At 42.8% G+C, this 21,884-nt stretch overlaps 1 protein-coding gene across 1 annotated transcript; it reads right to left on the bottom strand.

The window, feature by feature from the left end:
* Window positions 1-5,684: 5,684 nt before the first annotated feature.
* On the bottom strand, window positions 5,685-20,823 carry LOC128408345 (cytochrome b-c1 complex subunit 1, mitochondrial). Its single transcript, XM_053377939.1, has 13 exons — window positions 20,708-20,823; window positions 18,849-18,989; window positions 16,973-17,059; window positions 15,415-15,544; window positions 12,806-13,004; window positions 11,838-11,917; window positions 11,143-11,258; window positions 10,565-10,708; window positions 8,864-9,024; window positions 8,301-8,386; window positions 7,410-7,498; window positions 6,789-6,864; window positions 5,685-5,937 (listed from the first exon to the last, which is right to left on the bottom strand). Exons 1-13 carry the CDS (start codon window positions 20,780-20,782, stop codon window positions 5,873-5,875), a joined length of 1,449 nt encoding a protein of 482 aa, XP_053233914.1. The 5' UTR covers window positions 20,783-20,823; the 3' UTR covers window positions 5,685-5,872.
* Between the last annotated feature and the right edge of the window lie 1,061 nt (window positions 20,824-21,884).

Here is a 21,884-nt window from a genome sequence, read left to right as displayed (position 1 = left end):
CAAGCAGGTACTTCTCACATATCAAAGGAGCAGCTTGTTCTAAAGGGGAAAGACTCCCTGCACATCCTACCTTACAACTTCCATTGTAGACCTGGGAGCTGAAAGAACTTCAATTACAACCCCTGTAAAACCATTCACCCTGAAAACAAGTCGAAACAATGAGCTAAACCCAGGATTGGGAGTTCCCCCAGCAAGCAGTTGGAGGAATGCTTGCCCTGATCTCCTGTTTTCCAGCTCGTGTGTTCTTGACTGCTCTAAAGAGGAGGTTTTTATTTATTTTATTTGCTTGCTGTTAAATTTATAGCCCACCCTTCCTCCCAAAGGAGACCAGGGTGGCAAACAAGGGATAAACTCTAAAAACTGCTTATAACAATCCCAGTGCAGATGCAGATCTCAACTTAAAAGGCTTGCTGGGAGAGGAAGGTCTTCAGCATCTGTCTAATATTCAAGGGGAGTTCGAAAGGGTAAACGCCACAACACTAAATGACCAATTCCTAATTTGTGCAGAATGGACCTCCTGATAAAATGGTATCTTTGGGAGACCCTCACCTGCAAAGTGTAGTGATCAATTGGGTATATAAGGGATTATATTATCTTTCACGCATCCTAGCCTTAAGTTTTATAGGTGTTTATACCCCAAACCAGCACATTGAACCTATCCTAGGATAGGTCAGCCAATGCCATTCTTTCAATAGCAGGATAACACATTAGTGATATCTTGCCACCACATTTTGCACCAGCTGCAGCTTCTGAACCAACTTCAAGGGCAGCTCCACATAGAGCGCATTGCAGTAATCCAGCCTGGAGGTTACCAGCGCATGGATGACAGTGGAAAGGCTATCATGGTCCAGAAATGACTGTAGCTGTCTTACCAGCTGAAGGTAGTAGAAGGGACACCTAGGCAGAGGTCACTTGGACCTCCAGCAACAAAGATGGATCCAGGAGTACGTCTAAACTATGAACCTGCTGTTCCAAGGAGAGTACGGCCTCATCTAAAGTAGACAACTGGCCAATTATCTGGGCTCAGGAAGTTCAGCACCATCTGGAGGACAACAGGCTGGCTCTTCTTTCCCACAGTGCCATAAGCACACAAGTGTGTTAGGAGGAGCAAAGTAAGAAGCTGAAGGGATACAATGAATGGATCGGCCAAAAGGTACCACTTGATGTACCTGCACAATTTTCAGAGTACGGCGGGAGGCTTGCTAGGTTTGGATCAAAGAACCAGTTTAGCTTGTGTTAATATACTGTTAGAAAGCCATTGTTTGGAGAAAACACCTGATGGTAGAAAACTACCTAGGTTCAAAGCTTCACAGATTTCATCGCAGGAACAATCCCGCATTGTCTGCAGGAGGGATCAAATAAGTCACTCAAGCAGCCATTTATAATTTTTGTGAAAAAGTCCCCTCCTGTCCCATAGAGCATTTCTTCCCCTCTTTTGTCCCCTGTTCCAAACAAGAGGCATGAAAAGAAAAGGTGTGCAGGAGAAAGCAGGTGGCCTCATGTTTTTCAAGAAGCAGGAGAAGAAAAGTATGCAAGGTAGAGTTGTTATGCAAGGGTTTGAACGTGCTCTTTTCCAAATCTGAGATTCATTCAGATAAAAGCTGTCCCTGAATGAACGGAGGAGCTGAATTGGGTGGCTCATTTAGCAGAAGCAGTGTGCCAGCCAGTTTAAAGTTTCGTCTCCTCCGGGCGCTGAATTCCTGAACCAGCAAGAGCAAGTGCTTGGAGACCCAGTGACTCAGCAATCCACTAGGGGATGATCAAAATGCAAGCCCCCAATAGGGCTCCAGGCAAGATTCCATTGCAAACTGAGAGAAGGAAGCAAGCCTGCATTTCTATGTCAGCATGTCCCCAGTAGCAACCCCTCTGCATCCCTAACTCAGATTTATGCACAGTTGCTAGCTGGTGAATTCAAGCAATGTTACTTGCATTAGGCTGGTGAGCAGTATAAGGCCACAAAATTCAAGCTACTATGCGTGTCAGGGAAGAGTTAGAAGTTTTCAGTTTATCAGAGGGAGAAAGCATTCCCCAAGGGGGGAAGGAGAGCAGTGAATCTAATAGAAGGGAGCAAGAGGAACAACAGGGAGGGACCGGCTGTTCACAGGAAAGGCAAGGGTTAAGTTCTAGCTCAGATTCGGAGGAGGGGAGATACAGGCCAGCTCTAGCCAGGAGGTTAGAAAAAAGAGCGGGAAAACGAAGGAAAAGGCGCCTTCGCCATTTTGAGGGTGGCTGGTCACGGAGAAGCAGAGCTCAGAAGGTATCTGAAATAAGTGACTCTGAGGAATAATAGTTAAGAACTGTTTATAAGATTATTTTGTTAATACACAATAAAAAGTTATAAAAGAACAAGAAGCGTTTGTGTGGTGATCTGAAGAGGAGAACGACCAGTCCTGACAATGCGTTGGAAATTATGCAAACCTTGGCTGGTTAAAGCTGAACAGGGTGTTTTGTGTGTGCTACATTCCTGCAATCAAATATAAAATGTTACCTCTGTACTGTGTTCTGAAGACAAATAGCAATACAGTGGTACCTCTGGATATGAACGGGATCCATTCCGGAGCCCCGTTCGCATCCTGAAGTGTACGCAATCCGCGTCTGCCACGATTTGCCGCTTCTGCGCATGACGTCATTTTGACTGCGCATGTGCGAGCAGCGAAACCCGGAAGCAATGCGTTCCATTACTTCCAGGTCACTGCAGAGTGCAACCCGAAAACGCTCAACCTGAAGCAACTTCAACCCAAGGTATGACTGTAGTTCAAGTCAACTTCTTTAAAATGGCATGCATCTCCTTATCTGAAAAATGCTACCAGTTGCTGTCACTGGACATCAGTTAGCATTCTGAGAATGGCAACTAGCAATTGGCTGCCTTCTGGCAACTCAGTTCTGTTAGATCATCTAAAATGAAGCAGCTATAAGCGTATGAAACCTATATTTCCAAAGTCAAACAGATGGGCAAGATTTACGAACGGAAGTCGCTGGCTTGGATTTTAGGGTAAGTTGGGGTGTGTGTGTGGCTTGGCGGCAGCCAAGATGGACACACAATCCTATTTTGCTCCAGTTCCCAAGACTTCCTGGATCAGAGGAGAGCTAAAATCATTACTCATATTTGCTCCTAAAATGGAACTGAAGTGAGAGGTTGCAACAAAAGGTTCAAACATGGCAAGAAGAAAAAAAAGTAAGTTGGCTTCCCATCCATGCAGGAAAGAGGTCTTATTTGACGCTGCAGATAAAACTGACGAGGCAATAATGGTGCAATCACATTGAGCAAAGGAAGGAAAAAATGGCAAAGAAGACCAAGCTGAGTTGTCAGGTGCAGAGGAATTGGTTCAGCAAATTCAATGATTGATGAAGAGGACTGGGTTAATGCCTTGAAACTGTTTATGAAAGCATTTGCATGCAAACTCTTTCTCTCACATCAGGGATGGTTAAGGAGGCCTCAGGTCTCATTTTAAAAACTCAGTCCTGGTTAAATACATTATCTGAGGCAGTCAGAGACCTACAGATTCAGCTGGAAGGCCAGCAGGATCATAACAGGTGGCTGAATATTTTACTGAGGGGTGCCCCACAGAAAGAGGGGAAGTTACCCATGGTCCATGGGTTGAACCCAGCACCCTCCAACTTGTGATTAAATAAAATTAATTTTGACTGCTTCAATAGTCTTCTGCTGTAGTGCCAAAAGGTTTCTTGTGGCCAAAAAAAATCATCCATTTTTAATTATTTTTTTAAAAAATGACTACCAACCACACTTGCTAGTCTCCTGCCGTAATGCCAAAAGGTTTGTACTACACCCTCACCCAATTTCCCCCCAAATGTCCCTTTTTTTTAAAAAAAAGGTCACACCTACTTTAACATGTGGCCCTTAATCATGAGCTAATGTGGCCCTTGACCCCTCCAACACCCCCCAAATTAATCTCCCCTGTCTTATGTCAGGAGACCTATATCTTGACAGCTATAAAATGACCGGTCCACTCCTTCACCTCAGCTCTGAGACCATATGTATGGCCATGCATTTTGTTCACCTAGTGCTGTAATGGAACACGCCAACCGGGAGAAAAAGGATTAAGGCAAAATTATACCCATAAACTAAGGTGGAATGGTTTATTGGCCCTGGAAGTTAGTTTTTAGATGTTTAGCAGCAGATTCAACGAGCCAGAGCTTGCAATGACAGTTTCAGTACAAATTACAGCAAGAACGCTTTAACAATTTCAAACTTGCCTAATAAACCGAAGGTTCAGACACCGATTGTAAATAAACACCCAGATTCGGCACAAATGGTTTATTTATTGGATTAGTCTCAAGTCCTATGACTAACTCCTGGAAGCTCTGACATTATTCCTAAACCCACTTGTCAGGGCAACGTCTAGAAATGAAATGGAACTTCCAAGGATACGTAACCCAAGAATAAAACATTAACAGTGACTTGCGCTGCAAGAGTTTAAAAGTAATAAACTAGTGCCACCTTGTGGAGAAACTTTGCTGGATTCACTGTGGGATTTAAAAGGCACAAGAGAAGCTGGGCTTTTAGAAATACATGTTCTGCATATTCCTAGCATATGAAAGATACTAAATTTGGAGGTTTGCACCCTCTGATCCACATAATCAATACATGAATAACCCCCTCTCCCAACATGTGGACTGCCATCTAGTCGAAACAAACCACCAAATGCAAAGCCACTGAATAAGTCCACTGTGAGGGTAAAAATTATTGATGATTCAATAGCTGCAAATTCCTAAGTGAACTATCCCAATCTGTGTATTGCTAAAACTAATGTTTGGCTTGCTGCTTCATCACCCACTAGATTCCATACTGCTCTGAATGTTGTGACAATTCTTAGTAGTTTGTATCAAAATGTGTATCTAAATTTAAGTTCTTGGAGCAAATGCATATTTAAATATATATTATGGGCGGATTTAAAAAAACAAAAAACTTTTAAATGTGGAAATGGAACAATCTTATTATTTGTGTAAACTGCTCTGGGAACACAGCTGAGGGCTATGTAACAATATTCATTTTAAAAAGCAGTGGAGAAAAATATCACACCACCACTCTGCTCTCTAGGTAAAAGCAAAGAAGTGCTTCCTTTCCTCTAGTAGCAGGGAAAGGGGCAGCGGCGGTAGAAATCCATGTACAGACGCTTCAGGTTACATACACTTCAGGTTACAGACACTGCTAACCCAGAAATAGTACCTTGGGTTAAGAACTTTGCTTCAGGATGAGAACAGAAATTGTGCTCCAGCGGTGCGGCAGCAACAGGAGGCCCCATTAGCTAAAGTGGTGCTTCAGGTTAAGAACAGTTTCAGGTTAAGAACGGACCTCCAGAACGAATTAAGTATTTAACCCGAGGTACCACTGTATCCACATGCCACCTTCTCCTTCTTCCTGCATATTTGGTGCAAAAAGCCGGAATGAAGCCTCACAGTTTCCCACTAAGGCAAAAACACTAATTCCTGCTTGCTTAAGGCCTCCCCCCTCCCTTCCCTGTGAACTCCTTTCACAGGCTAAAGCAAAGCGCAGGTCACAAAGTTTTTAAAGAGGTTGTTGCGAGGGTTAAATGATACTGGAGACAAGTGTAAGCAAGATTTGAACGGTAAAAGTGCTCCCTCCTTGGAAAGATGAAGAAAAATGCCCTCAGCCCCCATGAGTCACTTCCATTGCAATTTAGCCATAAACACTGGATGCCAAATCCATTTAAATTTAATTTATTTAGCTCTCTGGGACGCACCTCTTACACAACGATAAAGAAGAATGTTTGTACAGCAGTCATGGAGCCCATCTTGCCACTGGCACACAAGGAACCCACAAGAACAGACCCAGAGGGGAGGGCCCTTCATTACCCTCGCTGCCTCGCTTCCACTCTGCATACAACATAGCCTAGAAACGGAGCCAGTACATGGCGCTGCGGATACGGTTGTAGTCCGGAAGTTGTTCGATGGGTCCTGAGAGAGAAAGAGAGTTGGTCATTAGAAAACACAGCCAAGAAAACATCTGGCATCATTGCTGTCCCGCTCCTCTCTAATCCACACTAAAACTACTATGGTCTTAAATCAGCTAAAGCAGAGCTAGTCTTACCCGACGGCTATGAAAGACTTAAGATCAATTGTAACAATGTGTCTCTCTGTCCTAGGCTCCTCAGAGCCCAAATCCCCATAGTAGATGTTTGATTCAGCAGCAGGGCAAAATCCAAGTCTCAGACAATATGGTGTTTGAGGGGATTTTATAGACTCCCAGTTTTGTCTGGAAAGCCCCTTCCAAAGAGCTTTGCTTTGAAGACTTAGGTGGAAACTTTAATGACTGCAGTGTGCGATGGAGGAATCACCAGCTCCTTTAAGTAACCAAGCTGTTCAGGCAGGTTTTCCAAGGGAAGCGCTTCCTTGGCTGGCAGTCAAAGATGCAGGAATGCTGCTACAACGAGCCAGCCCACCTGCTAGCGTTGCATAAATGAAACTGACCCCAAATGAAACATTTTACAAATGTTGCCAGAGCCCTACTCGGTTAAAATCGTAGCTCTCTCGTAACGGGAGATGTAAAAAGGGTGGCGTGCAGACTTGTACTGCCTCAAGTGCTCAGATCAAACCTGATTCGCCAAATGGAGCAGGTGATTAATTTGGCATGGCTAATCTGAAGCAGCTCAAACAGAGATGAAGCCAAATAAAGGCCAAAATAGGTAAGTGGTGTTATGAAACACCCTCCACCCCCCAGAAACCAAGGTTTCTAATGAAAGCAGCTACCATTTATGTCCTTTTTCATCTCCCAAGAAGATGAAAACATACAAGGCATAACCACTTACCAACTGCTGCAACAGCTGGGCATCTGTCATAGAGATATTTGCTGCAGACTTCCCGAATTGTTGCTGCATCAACCGCCTAGAAGTGTCAGAGAAAAGCAGAGGATTACACTTCAATCAATAAAGTCGGAGGTATTACTTTGCCACTACCCAGCAGACTGCTAGCCAAGGACCTTGTCATGGCTGGCAGAACTCTCAAGCTGGAAGGATCTCACAAGGTTCAGTGATTTCTAAGATCATCTACAATGTCTTTCTCTCAAGATACATAGGAAAGCTTTACAATTTTCTGCAGCGCCCATCCAATTAGCCTCAAACATGCCAGGACTGCACTTCAAGAATCACAATACACTTTCCTAAACATTTTTGTATGTTGTGACCAGGGTTCCAGATCTGTACAAAACGGGGGTATCTAGGCTTGATTTCCTGATCTTGAGTTCTTTAAGTTCACTGCTGATGAGCAGGTGGTTACATATGCTATACAGATATTTAAGTTGAACATAACCACCTACCGGTAGTTGTTGTTAAAAAGGAACTATGCAGAAGGTCCAGCTTTCAATGACAAGTATTATGTTCCAGAAATGCAAGTATATTTAACTTCTCCTTCGGTTTAATAAAGATACCTACAGAAATTCTGGAATCCCATTCTGCCAGAGATATCCGGCGTCCGTAGTTCAGCAGATGGCTTCCAATATTCTCACATGCAGGAGTGGTACCTGGAATATATGAATTAGTCAATTGTCAGTGGAAAACTTAAGCTGTGTTTTAAGATGTAAAGAACATTACGTAAGACTATGCAAGCAGCACCTGTTGCGAACTTACATTTAACAGGCCCTGTTATATGGTCTTTTTAGAAATTCATTTCAGAAAGCTACAATAGAATAGACTTGTTTCTGGCCGGAGGCAAGAATTAGGTGAAGCCACAGATAGGACTATAGTTCAGCTATACTTAAAGGTTTACACACACACACACAAATCCAGGCAAACAAGTGGCATTATCAAGGGTCAGATAGAAGTATCTGGAGTGCCATATTGAGTCCCAGGACTATCTTAAGAGACACTCCCCGTTTTGCTCCTAGGAAGGACTGGTTCTTCAAAGATGATGGTTCCTATAACGTATTTGTGCTTCATCCAAGCTAATGATCTTAACCATATGCAAGCGGACTAAAATTCATATAGTTGAGACTTATTTTAATCTCATGTCAGCTCCACTTATTTTCTATCATGGAGACAAATGGGTCTCATCTAGGAAGCTCCGAATCTGAACCAAGTGATAAAGACAAGAGGGAGCAGAAGAAAGACTGTGTTGTTTCTGACGGGCACAGATAATTGCGTTACCAACAGTAGCCTTCCTGCTCCAGAAGTTGCACACAATGGACAGATTACAGGAAAAAGCTTACTAGAATTTATAGATGTCAAATACATCCAAGTGAGAGTCAGGGCCTGGAGAAACATTCAAAGATCCACTCAGAAAGTGCAAAGCAGGAACTACCCAACTTTTTTTAAAAAAAATCATACCATCCAGCTGAGCCATCAGTGTGTTACGAACAATGTTTTTGGCTCTCTTCACCTCGCTGTCAGTCACACTGGTACAGAGGCGCATCCTGCACAGGGAGCAGTGGGGAAATGTTAATCAAATGCCAACCACTTTTAGGCGACTCTGCCTTTCATGTTTTCATAGGCTCAATATTAAATCTTTACTATGGTTACTAATCAGTAGACAAAACCTGAGAGGTGCAAGCCATATAAGAAGTGATCAAAAGGCAGCACAAACATGGACAAATGAGTTGATATCCTGAATGAGGTGATGTCTGTATATCAGCCCTCAATGTTATTCATATTCTTTTCTATATAACACATGTAATGGATGTTTCTTCTTCAATAGACTTAATTGACATTTTCAATACCTATGGCCCCAAGAGATTTGCACGTGTCATAGATAGGTTGCAATGAGATACATTGTGAAGCCTTATACAGTACTGTTCTGTCTACACCTAGTATTTGTAAAGCTAACTCAATGTACTGACTCCCCTGCAGTGCAAGTTTTGTAGGAACAGAGCTGGCAATGAGTTCATACTCACCATTCACCCTGGGCAAAGTGCAGTGTGTCTTCAACATTCATAGCATCAGTAACAAAATAGAAACCGAACAGACCTGTGTCAGAGTAGCAAGTGTTGAAGGATTGGAAACTTTGACACAGCTTGTTTTCCACAGCAATTCTAGCCAGCCTGCTCGACTGATTCTGTAGGTAAAATAATTATGACCAGTTATGGCCATCTGGTTTGCCCACCAAACCCACCAAGAAGTTAAAATTAAGGAAGCAGAAAACACAGACATCATAGACCACTGTGACTGTGGATGAAAACCACCTGCACTCTGTGACAGAGACTGTTCCTCAAATGCACAGATACTATGAGAATGTAAGTCAGAAAACCAAAGGGGATAGCCTGGCAATTACTGCTTTGGAGATTGTTTCAAACTTGCCATGTGAGAATCCCAAGTCCTTGCCTCACTCAGTATGCACTTTCATGTTGCAGTGCAGTGCAGTCACTGCTCTCTCCACCCCCCAAATTTGGGGCACTAGTTGTTGCTGATTTTTTTTTTTACAAAAACCAGACTGAATACAATGAACGAGACCATTGTCTCACTTGTCCTATTTTCAATTACCCTAATCAGAAGCAGATCAGTTGGAGATATTAAGGGTTAAGCCTGGGGTTTCTATATGCAAGGGACATACAATGAGCTACAACCCTTGTTGACACCTGCCAGAAAGACATCAAGGAGCACATTCTCAGATTTATATTCATGTTGATAGTCAAGGATAAACACACAGCAGTTTGTGGTTCTATTCTCATGACTAGCAGTAGCTGAATTATCTAAGTGCATGAAGATAGCACAAACAGGTGCATCAAGAAGTCAAAATCCAAGTATATCTTGACTGTTCAAAGTGCCTAAATGCAGACCGACTCAAGCACTTCACCAGCAGCAAACACATGTAGTGAACTGATGATCAACTCTAAATGATTTGAGTTCCCTCAATGAGACTTTAAATCCAAGACATGTAATCTTGCCTTCCGCAAGCCTATCCTTTTCCGGAGACCTGCATATCCGAATGTGAAAGGCAAGAATCATTTTCCAGGCAACTCATGTTTACCTGACCGTGTTAGATTTGAGGAGACTCACTGAATAGATTCCCTCTCTATTCAGGAATTATGGTTTTTGAAAATACAATCTCCACATTACACTCTTCAATGGAAACAAAAATATTGAAAGTATATAGCTATAATGGAGACTATCATTTTTTGATTTTATCGTAATTTGAGATTTCAACAAGGATGAGAGCCTCCAGTTTTACCAGTTTTGGCATTCCTTTATAGTGGAAGCATCAGACAAGCCTAGCAAATCTGGAACTATGCTTCGTGATCTGATAATTTAAAGGCAGCCCTGTTTAGGGTAGTTTTTAATGTCTGATATTTTATTTTATTTTAATATCCTCTTGGAAGCTGGCCAGAGTGGCTGGGGAGGCCCGGCTAGATGGGCAGGGTACAAGTAATAGATGATGATGATAATGATTATAGCCTACCTGAACTTTGCTATTTTAACTCATATGCAACTAACTCAAACACATCATCAAATTAAGGCCACATTTTCACACTATGGGTTCATCTCCCTAAAACTGCAAAATGCTGTAAAATTTTGCTAGCATAAAAAATGGAAATGCATGTGGGAGGAGACTGTTACAAGTACTACAAAATAGATATCTCAGTCCCATAGGAACTTACCTTGCCACCACCAAAAGTAACATCGTATCGCCCAATGACTGCATTAGCTACCAGAAGGGGAATATTGTCTGGATTGGCCCAGCCTGGTCCCTCCACTGCAATAGCAACATGAGCCAAAGGCAAATCATCATCTCTGACTCTGATCTGGAAAAACACACACATGAGAAATGAGTTCGGGTTTCAGGAGTAGACTGTGCACTCTTCTCTCTCACCACATATTGCTGATAGATAGCACAGAAGAGGGCAGAGCAAGTTTAAACAATAGGGAGGCACAGGAATCCGTATGCAGGATCTTTGTGCCTGCACACTCCAATCCTATACTTGGGTTTTCAGCTTCAAAATATGTATAAATACAGAGCAGCCTCTTACAATAGTTTGTCCAAAAAGAGGGGTTTGACAAAAAAAGGAGCGAGGGAGGCTATATTCTGGGGTGGTGAATTCAAGACTGGAATACAATTTTGCTAAACTAAAGGAGTCGGCAAACTATTTTATCACTATTAAGAACTGCCTAAGTGAAATCGACACTTTCTGAGATTCACTCTCTGCTTGTTGAGGATGCCAAGTATTTAAGACTCTACCTCACTCCCAGTGAAGCGGCAGTACGGAGGAATGGGAATTGTGTCTTCCTTGTATTCATAGGGAACGTTGCCAAAATGCTGCTTGGCAAGGTCCACGACTTCTTTGTGGCTGACCCCTGGTAAAGAAAGCAAAAGGAGTGACAACAATACTTTGTATTCAAGAAAGAATACAAAAAATAATTTTTTGTTGTTTGGCAGCTGCATAACATGCTAAAATCTTATTCTCTGATAGCTCTTTGGGCAAAAGTAGTTTAGCAGAAGTTTATGCAGTGCATATTGTTACAGGAAAGTTAATTCTCCCACCCCAATGAAAATTTATTCACCAAGTCTATCTATTCAAACGTCTTTTACTACATAAAAACATTTTATCTGATTTCATGTGAAACTGGAAAAAAGTAAACAAGCCTATCTGTTAGTTTAGGTCCTATTGATTTCATTTTCGCTATGCTGCCCTAGCAGGAACAAAACTGGGAATGTGGTCCATTCAATCATAACATGGACTCAAAAGACATGGAATATGATTTAGCCATGATTCTAAGCTTCCCAGGGGAAGTTGATGGGCTGATCCGACTTGAGATATTTTGCCATCTGCTCTATGCTGGTCCCTACTGTAATCCTATTGACATTGGTATATAATTGTACATCAGGCCAGTCTAAGAAAGATGAGCTATTCCTAACAGTAAACTAGTACCGACCTCCAGCAGCTGCCAGGACCATGCGAGGGGCTTTGTAGTGAGTCTCAACATATTCTGTTAGATTTGCATGGGACAAATGCCTAATGAAAATACAAAAAATACATTAAATATGCAGAGATGAGTTTCTTGTGCAGTTTTTACACCACTGCAAGTCAAGCACTCCTATGTTAAGCACTCTGGAGACCCTACCTTTCCTTCCTAACAGATAGTTGCTGCAATCAAACTTGCTTAGGATACTTAATTCCTGTGGTTTTTTTTTTAAAAATGGTTCTCAAATATGTATAACTGTGCACAGGATTGTAATCAATGTCTCAGTCACATGGATATTAGCATGAGAATCATTTCATTGGATATGAACCTGAAGAGATGCCAATCTGGATCTCTGATCAGAAGGGAAGTATTAGACAAGCCACTCTTCCTCACCCAGAGTGCTTTATTTGGAAAAAGGGAACAACAGTGATCAATTCTTAATAAAAGTTGTAAAAATACAGACTGTCAAGTCCTTGGCAACATCTTGCACTACTGATCTGCTTTCAAATGCAACTTCTTTCTAAAGTTTAGTATGTTAAGCTTTTAGTCCTGTTGTTGAAAATATGTTACCCCTTTTCTTTTCAACATCTGTTAAAATAATGCAGGAAGTCCCAGGTTCAGTCTCCAGCATCTCCATGTAGGACAAAGAATGTCACCTGCATGAAACCCTGGAGAGCTGTTGTCAATCAGTGTCAACAATATTGAGCTAGGTAGACCAACGTTCTAACCTGGTATAAAGTATCCTATGCTTGCCATGTAAACACACACCTTCTCTTTGCTTTTGTTAAGGCCCTTGCTACCTTATGTATTGTATGGTACACCTTACCATTTATTTCAGTTATTTACTTCAAACAAGAACCTCCATAAAATATAACCCAGCAGTGGAGGGGAAATGATTTCAGAGGCACTTTATTAGCCAGGAAATAAGCTCTCCTTACTTTGCATTTGCAGTTGTTCCTTCAACAGTCCGACCCAAAGCAGTGCCTTGATAAGCTGTAGCGTGCAGGTAATCAAAGACGACATGGGACAAGCTGCCATCAAGTTCTTGCATTTCTTGAAGGATGACATTCCGCTCCTTTTCAATCTGGGAATCCTCATAGCTGCTGTTCTGCACTACATCAGCCAGAATCTCAATTGCTAAGAAAAGAAAAGAACAAGGGGTGGGGGTGGGAAGAGACATGCTACTTAAGACATATTTTCTTGCCAAACTGAAAGGAGAAGACAACTAGACATTCTTGGACGAGAAAGGAACTTGCACGCAGATAAGCAGTAGTGGTTCCCAATTAGCTAATAATTGCGACTCTCCTGTTTTTCAAAAGCCAAGCCATGGACCTTACTTTTGAAAATGCGGGTTTCTCTGCTGTAGTTTCTGGTATGTGAATGGTGCCACCATACCCCTCCCCCCAACATCTCCCAGTGCAAAACTGGGGCGTGCATCTTCTGGGCTGCACTCCTGCATGAGTCACATGACCTGTGCGAGAGCATGGTGCCCCAAACATGTGTTTTGGGGCACTGCAATCTCACATGTTTTTGGGTGCTGTGCTCTTCACGTGAGAGCACGGCCCCCCAAAATGGGATGTTCTGGACATTTGACGGGTATGTGCCAAAGGCATTTGACGGGTATGTGCCAAAGGCACCCTGGGATCCACAGACCACCAAGTGGGAACCACTGGCCAGTGTTCGAAACTCCCATTGTTTTAGGAGCATTTTGTGATAGGAAATTTCATTAGACCAAGCAGTTTCTGAGCTCTAGGCACAGTACTGTGCCAAAATTTCAGATTAAAACTGCAGAATGGAAGGAAAGGAATACCTTTTTTCTGCCTCCCCACTTCCAGCTACTCTCTTAAGACTGGAGAAGAGACCCTCTTAAGAGTATTAGGGGGGTGGGCTGGGGAAGGACTAGACTGTGAAAAATGAACATAATATTTTAGCTGCAGTTCATTCATTTTCAGCTTTGTATCTTTGTTATCAAAAGGCATGCCTAGACATTCTGTTGTTGTGCCCATAACTTATGTTTAAGGTGCCATTTAGCTCCTAGATTTCATATCTCAGTTTCTAACACTGCTACCGGCATATAGCATTTATGGCATCATAAAGCTACCACACAGCCAACCCCCCAGTGATGACAAATAGAACACACCATCTTATTTCCTGTCTGTCATTCTTCTCCATCCTGCTGGTTTTATACTTCCCCTGCTTCTATTATTCTCCATCCCTACACCTCCCGAAATCCAACATCTCATTTGGGTTTGCATCTCAGTTGCTGTTATATGGACCTGAATGAACAGTTCACGTGCTTAAACTACAAAGCTTTTGCTAGCATATAGGGTAGGTGGTCTATGCAACTAGCATTTCATGAAATAATCAAAGAGTGAAATTTCTGCCAAGGCAGCACAATTTTACATCTTTTGATAATTGCTGGGATTATTGTGGCCAATTTTGGCCATCTGAAAGCAATTGCTTCTTGACAGCAATAAAGTAACCATTTGTCCAGCCCTGGGCAACTTCCTTTAGGAAACCACAACACACAGGCTGCCAAGTGGTTAATGCACTGTTATCATGTGGAAAATTGCTTCCTGCTGACTGAAATTGGCTTAAATCAAAAGCCATTATTTTGTGTGGAAGTGCAATTAAAATATGGATGTCAGAGGCTCAGGAGCAGAAGCACAGGGGAGAGAGCAAATAGAGAGCGGAGGAGAGGAATCCGAGGGGAGCGTAGGGGAATATGACAGTGACCCGAGAGATTCCATGAGCTTCTCCAGCGAATCAGAAGATTCCCAGAAGGGGGCGCCTATGGTAAGGGCAAGGGGGGTCCCAGGGGGGACGCACCAGAAGCAAGGGGCCAGCGCGGACTCCCAAGGGAGCAGCGGAGGATCAGGACCAGCTCCCCCACCAGAGCGCAGTGGGGGGAAGAGTCACATGAGTCAGGACCAGCCTCTCCTCCAGCGGGGAGAGAAGATGAGTCAGGGATGACCACGCCCCCATCGGAAAGTGGGGAAACGGAGGGAAGGTCAGGTCCAGCTAGCCTCCCTGAAGGAGGGAGCAGTGACACAAGTGTAACGGTCAGAAGGAAAGTGGGAGGCTGTGCGCACGCGCCAAGTTCAAATGTGCAGGAGCGCGGGACAGCAGAAAACCCGGATTGGGAGCCAGGTCTTAAAGCCCGAAGGAGGGAGGGGGAAGAGTCAGGGGACTCAGCGTCAGAGGAGTGTAGGAAGGGTGAAACCCCGACTAGCAGGCGGACCCAGAGAAGGAAGGAACAGAGGAAGAGGTGGAGTAAGCCTAGAATCTTAAACTGGTGTCAGGGGGAAGGAGATTCAGACGGAGCTTCGGCGGTCTAAAGTTACAGACGTAGCGTTGCACGCTGCGCGTGTGGAAGTGAAACTGAACTTCAATAAAGACTTTTATACTAAAGAACGAAGCAGCGTTGGTCTTGTGTGAGCTGAGACCTTGGGCAGCGCTGACAATAGCCTTCTACAAAAACCCTGTGGATTTGTTTTGTCCTTTGAAAGCTAATTAAACACAAATGCAAAGAAAGCAATATCCCCACCTTTGGGCAAATCTTTGGCTAATGCTTTCATGAAGAAGGCAGTCTGCTCACGAGAGGTGTAACTATTGAGATGTGCACCCATGCTCTCAACTTCCTTTTCAAATTCAGGACCAGGGCGTTTCTTTGTACCCTAAAGAAATACAGATAGACAAACAATTGGATATCTGGGGGCATAATGAGTACGTATCAGTAGCTAAAGCACCAGAATTTTAAACATATGTGGAAACTCTCAAATTGCACAACAGAACATAAATTCAACTCAACACTGTCACAAAATACTGCCACAGAGCTTTTGTCTTAAGTCCATTAAAAAAACTATTTAAAAAGTAGTCTCTTTCAGAATGCCTTAAAAATGCTAAGCATTTGAAGAATTCACGCTGATGTGGTCAGCACAAGTTCTCCCTGCATGAGGATATGTACAAATAATATTCACCACACAAAGGACATGGTAATCACTTTATTACATTTTTATTCTTTCTCCTCAACAAAGTGGAATATGAGAATTTGATTTCAGCCACAGCGAATAATGGGAGAAACATTAATTAAGAACAGGCTGATTAAATTTACAGACACACATCATGGTGGATCAGAGAAGAATCAGTGCGTTATAAAGGTTATTCATGCTCTTCTCAAATATACTGAAACTATCAGATAGGTATGATCCAATCAATCTGATTTTTCTAGAAGTCCTTGACAGAGATCACAGCAAAGTCATGCGCTCATTGCCAATGCTGGTCTTTCTTTTTTCCTGTTAACTAGTATTGTCCTGATTATCTTTATGTGGGTTGTAAAGCAATCAGACTGTGTAAAAGAAATTGGGAGGGAATATGCACTTAATTTGCTTCCTAGCTAACCTTGGCTGGCTGGTAAATATCTCATGAGATACTAAAAAAACCAATGAGGTAAAGTGTGAATTCCAGTTATACTGGTCTGTAAAAGGCATTAAAGCAAAAGTACAGTGGTACCTCGCAAGACGAATGCCTCGGAAGACGAAAAACTCGCAAGACGAAAGAGTTTTTCGTTTTTTGAGTTGCTTCGCAAGACGAATTTCCCTATGGGCTTGCTTCGCAAGACGAAAACGTCTTGCAAGTTTGTTTCCTTTTTCTTAAAACCGCTTGAAGAGATGCAGTTGCGACTTGACCGTGCTTCGCAAGACGAAAAATTCACAAGACGAAAAGACTCGCGGAACGAATTAATTTCGTCTTACGAGGTACCACTGTATGTATCTTTGATGTTGGTTTGTTTGTGGACTGGGATATAAAGGATCAGAGGTAATATCATGCTTAGGAAAGGAGGAAGGAGAGCAGGCTGCTAAGATCCTAAGGATTCTGACTGAAAGATCCTTGCTTAACAGAACTCTAGCTGACGGGGCTAGCAGGATTCAAAATGCCAATCAACTGTATCTAAACAAGACAAAAGCCTGCTCCATGATCTAAGGAAATATCATGCAAAATTTGGTTACAATAGCCTCAGAGGTCTCCAAATGCATAGTGAACAGACAAACAACTCTCCAAAAATATATAGAAGATATTGAGAAGAGAATAACTTGTCACTTCACCTTGAAAGCCAGGTGTTCCACAAAGTTGCCAACTCCATTGTTCTTCTCAGTTTCATAACGGCTTCCCACTCTGATCCATACCCCAACCTGACAAAAAAGAAATAGTGAGTAAATACGTTACATATTAGACCAACTTTCCAGACATTTGTCTGCTATTAAGACAGAGTGCACAGAAAGCAGTAGCTTACCTACAATTTCCACTACACAGAGAATTACACTCTTAAATCCCTATTTCTCCCTGTATTTTGTAGTTTACAGAGGATTTCTTACTGAGGCACAGCCTTTCTACTAATTGAATTTGTTCAAAGCATAATTGGAACTGAAAGTACAACAGGGGTTTGGTTCTAAAGCCTCCTCAGTGATGGCACCCCTGGTGTGGAATAGCCACCACAAAGATGCTTACCTGGCACCTTCCTTATGGCTGTTTTCATGCCAAATTAAGACCTTTTCATTATCAGGCTCTTAAAATCTCAATTTGTATCCCACTGATTATATGCAGCAATGGCTTTTAAAATATTGTCATATATTGCATTTTATTATTTTATGCCTAGGAATGGCTTGAGTGTAGGTACAGCTTATTAGAACTATAAAGGTGTCTCTATTTCTAGCAATCTGGTTGAAGTTATTTATTCTACTCCATGGCCTTAAGGTACTCCAAGTGAGCCAGATTTACATTATAGAAGAGTGTTTTAGTAAGAAGAGCAATTCTTTCCTTTAGCAGCAAACTGTCTTTAAAACTATGAAGTGGCCATTATAATAAGTCCTAAAAACAGGGCTGCTGTTGATGAATATTTGAGGGCTATAATGGGCAGAAACCAGTAAATATGCCAATGGGATGTCAAAAGCATAATACACTCCAGAATTTCACTAGCCTTTCATACACTTTTCAGAGCCATTCAAACCTCATATAACCAAGATACGTTCTTCCTGTATCTTCTTACAATGTCTATCATCACTCTAGGTGAGTTGTTTTTAGACATTAACCTTGAGAGAAATCTTTCCACATTGACTTGTCTACTGAGGCCAGAGGTCCAGTGTGTCTTATAGAAGATTCTGAAGCATATTTTAGGGACTGGCTCAGCCAGCTGGTCCTCACTGTTGCCCTGCATGAACTGAAACTAAACCCAAGAAAATACTCAATGGCTATACAGCCATCTATACAGTAGATCAGTTGCGCTGGGCATGTTTCAGAAACATTTGCGTGTCATTCTGGCCTTCTCATGGAGAAGCCCCGAACAAGCTTCCACAGGAACCTTAGGGTTCTTCAGAATAAAGTCTGAGAATCACTGCCATTGATCAGGAACAAGCAAAGAACAAGCAAGCAAAGTCCAAAGAGATGCACTGTCAGTTGCTGCTTCATAGCTGTGAATTCCTTTTCCTGGAGAGTCACTGAAGTCAGAACATTTTTTGAATCAGTGAGAGGAATTAGCTCCTCATTTAGTTTGATATTTATCTTTTAGAATTTTCTTTTCTGTTTTTCAAAATAGTACTTATTTCAAGTTAATAAGTACTCAGAAAGAGGGCAGGTTATATGCTTCAATAAAAAATAGCCAACTTTAACTGAAGATAGGACCAACTGAAACAACAGACAAACAAACAAATTTCTTTCCAGTAGCACCTTAAAGACCAACTAAGTTAGTTCTTGGTATGAGCTTTCGTGTGCATGCACACTTCTTCAGATACACTAGTGTATCTGAAGAAGTGTGCATGCACACGAAAGCTCATACCAAGAACTAACTTAGTTGGTCTTTAAGGTGCTACTGGAAAGAAATTTGTTTGTTTGTTTGTTTTGAGTATGGCAGACCAACACGGCTACCTTTCTGTAACTGAAACAACAGAGACTCTAATAATTTTCAGAACCCCATATTATGCTTACCGTACAAGTAGGCTGGCCAGATTGTTCAGAAGCCACATGTAAGCCATTGTCTAGAGTGGTGACATGTGTCTCAGGAATATTATGCAGCACCTGAGCATAAGATGCAGTGCTTCCTCTTCTTGTCAAACTCCATAAAACTGGCTAAAGAAAAGTTTATTGTCAAAAGCACAATTCATATAACAAGATAAATACACAAAGAGTCATATAAAGACATCATGTGAAAAATTACTTGTATGCGATTTTATGTTGTTACAGAAACTACGTGTTGAAATGTGACCACCACCAAAAAAATCACAGCATTAATACAAAAAATAACTTCTGATCAGAAAGAGGACACCATGGGATATGCATACATCATATACCTGAATGGAGTTTTCAGTAGTCATACCTTGGGTTTCAGATGCTTCAGGTTACGCGTTTTTGAGTTGCACACCACGCCGAACCAGAAAGTACCAGAATGGGTTACTTCCGGGTTTTGGCACTTGCGCATGCGCAAAAGCGCTAAAATGCGCATAAGTACCGAATTGTGACTCGCACGTGCGCAGACACAGCGCTGCGGGTTGCAAACGCTGTGGGTTGCGAACGTGCCTCCCACACGGATCATGTTCACATCTCGAGCGTCCACTGTATTACATCACCAGTATCTAACTGACCTAACCAATTCCTTCCTATAAGGGTCCAACACAGCAGAAAATCAATTTTTGTTCAATCAATCTCAATTTTAAATATAAAGATTTGCAGAAAAAAGCTTTACAATCATTGTACTAATTACTATTAACTAAAAATAATGCCTTATGAAATCTTCCTTCCAGTACTGAAAACTACATCTTTTAAAGTGAAAAATGAGGTTCCCTCAAATAAACTTGTGAATTGCTACATTAAATCTTTGCAAATGCACTTGGGGAAATACACAAATGAACACCACAAAGCATATAAATTACCTGTAGCAGAACATTAAACTTAAAGGTATTAAACTTGCCCCAAATACTAAGTCAAAATAATGATTATCTTTCTAGATAGATTGATGACAGAGACAGCTCATTATTTAAATTCAATGTAATCATTTGGGAAACATCTCTAACAATTAAAACAAATTTCATTAAATGACCTGAACTCCTAATTCCATTATCCCATGAATCAAATATGACATGCGCATATCAGAAGCTTATTTTGAAACACAAAAACAAAAAAGAGATTTTTATATCCCCATTAACCGTGGCAAGTTGGCAACTTCTGCCCAATCTCACTTTAGCTCAACGATGAACTGAAGAGCTCTGGGACTACCGCTACAAATATTTTGGAAAACATGTTTCTTCCTCTTTTTTTGGATTGTATTCCCAGAAAGCTACCCAGCAAGATGTGGTCAGTACTACACGCCTAAAAAGAACTGCACCACTTGATTTCAGTAAGAAACCCTGCCTCTTCTTATGAAGTCTTAGAAAGGCTGCTCGGGGCGCAGGAAAAACACTCTGCAGGTGCTCAGAGGCATGTTTTATTTTTGTTCCAAAGGACACGGCCAATGTGGGGATATGGGAGGGTAAGTGGCGATGCTGTCAAAATGAGCACCGCCCTAGCAACAGCAGCGCCGGGGGGGACGTGAAGGTTGGTGGCGGGGCCTGCAACCCACGATATCTGTAGAATGTCACGATTTGCGCTTCCATCGCCGGCAGCTCTCAGCCACTAGGCCTCGCCCGGCTGGTGAAATGGGCGGCCAGGACGGGCGCCGTGACCTTCGCGGGCGGCTTCCCCACGGGCTCCGCACACACTCCCCGCTTCGTCCGCTCCCCCTCTACGCACCGCCGCCGCCCCTTCCTCCTCCTCTTCCACCCCGTCAGCGGCCCACCCGGCCAGGCACTCACCGGAGCGTGAGGACCCCGAAGAAGGGCCCGGCTGACCACACAACCCGCGGCCCGGCACACAGAGGACGCCGCCATCTTGCCACCTTAACCCCGGCAGCTCGGCAGGAGAAGAGAGAAGAGCGCGTGCGCGGGAGGAGGACTGGGGGGGAAATCAGAGATGGGGCAAGACATCCGCATGCGCAGGAGAAAGATGGGAGGGCCCGTAGACGTCGTAAAGGGAGTCATCAGAGAGAGATAAGAAAGAGTTAAGAGTCACACACACAGGCTAAACTTACGGTAAAAGATTGAAGGCCGCCGTTGGTCAGGGGCCTCTCCATGGGCGTCGCTCGCTTGCGTCATTAGAGGGAAGAGGCATATACCTCGCAAGGGAAGCCTGAGTGGAGAACTTGGTCCATTTTAGACCGGAAGTGTGTCAAGAGGAGCTAGCAGTGCTTTTGGCGAATCTTCTACCTCTCTGAGGGCAGAAGCCCGTGCTGTTTCTTTCAAAGTTAGCCCAGAATCTGACCCACTACTTGTGTGTTTCCTAAGATTTAATTCTTTCACTTAAACATAAAAAGTCAGAGATAGGGAGGCTGAAGAAAAGATGAACCCATCTCATTAAATGGACAGGCCATTGGTAAAATCTTCCGCCGTCCTGGAAGAGAGGATTTATAATGAGGCGGTTCCAAATTGGGTCTTTGACCAGGGTGAAATAAAGCCTAGTTTCGCCTCTGCCTTTTCCCCTGACAGGGGCTCTAAGCGGCTTACCGCTAAAATAAAAGCAGTTAAAAACGGGGAAAGCAATCATTAAAAAACACACACAATCAAACATTAATAGAATCAAACTTCTAAAAATTCATCTCTTTATCCTCATTTTAATCCAAACGGGAAAATATTAAAACAATTATTAAAACGTCCCCCCTCCACCTGTTGCACAAAAGGTTCTTCAAAGCAGTGGGACCTGCAACCTGATGTTTCAGTGTGGAGCATTGATGTTCAGGGTTTGGTAGTGGCTGTGCTTAGTGAGATGGAGCTATGAAGCCACCATCCTGACACTTGTGCTGCTCCTGCTTTCCTGGATGGGGCTGGGGGCAGAGCAATGGTGAGGTTGGGGCAATATGGCAATTCTGCCAGTTCAACCACACAGCCCTGATCTCGCCGCCACCTTGCCCCAGACCTGTTCAAAAAAAGTGTCAGG

This window comes from Podarcis raffonei, chromosome 2 (genome assembly GCF_027172205.1).
Source record: "Podarcis raffonei isolate rPodRaf1 chromosome 2, rPodRaf1.pri, whole genome shotgun sequence".
In the NCBI taxonomy this organism is placed as follows: Eukaryota; Metazoa; Chordata; class Lepidosauria; order Squamata; family Lacertidae; genus Podarcis; species Podarcis raffonei.
This window is presented reverse-complemented; position numbering and strand designations above follow the sequence as displayed.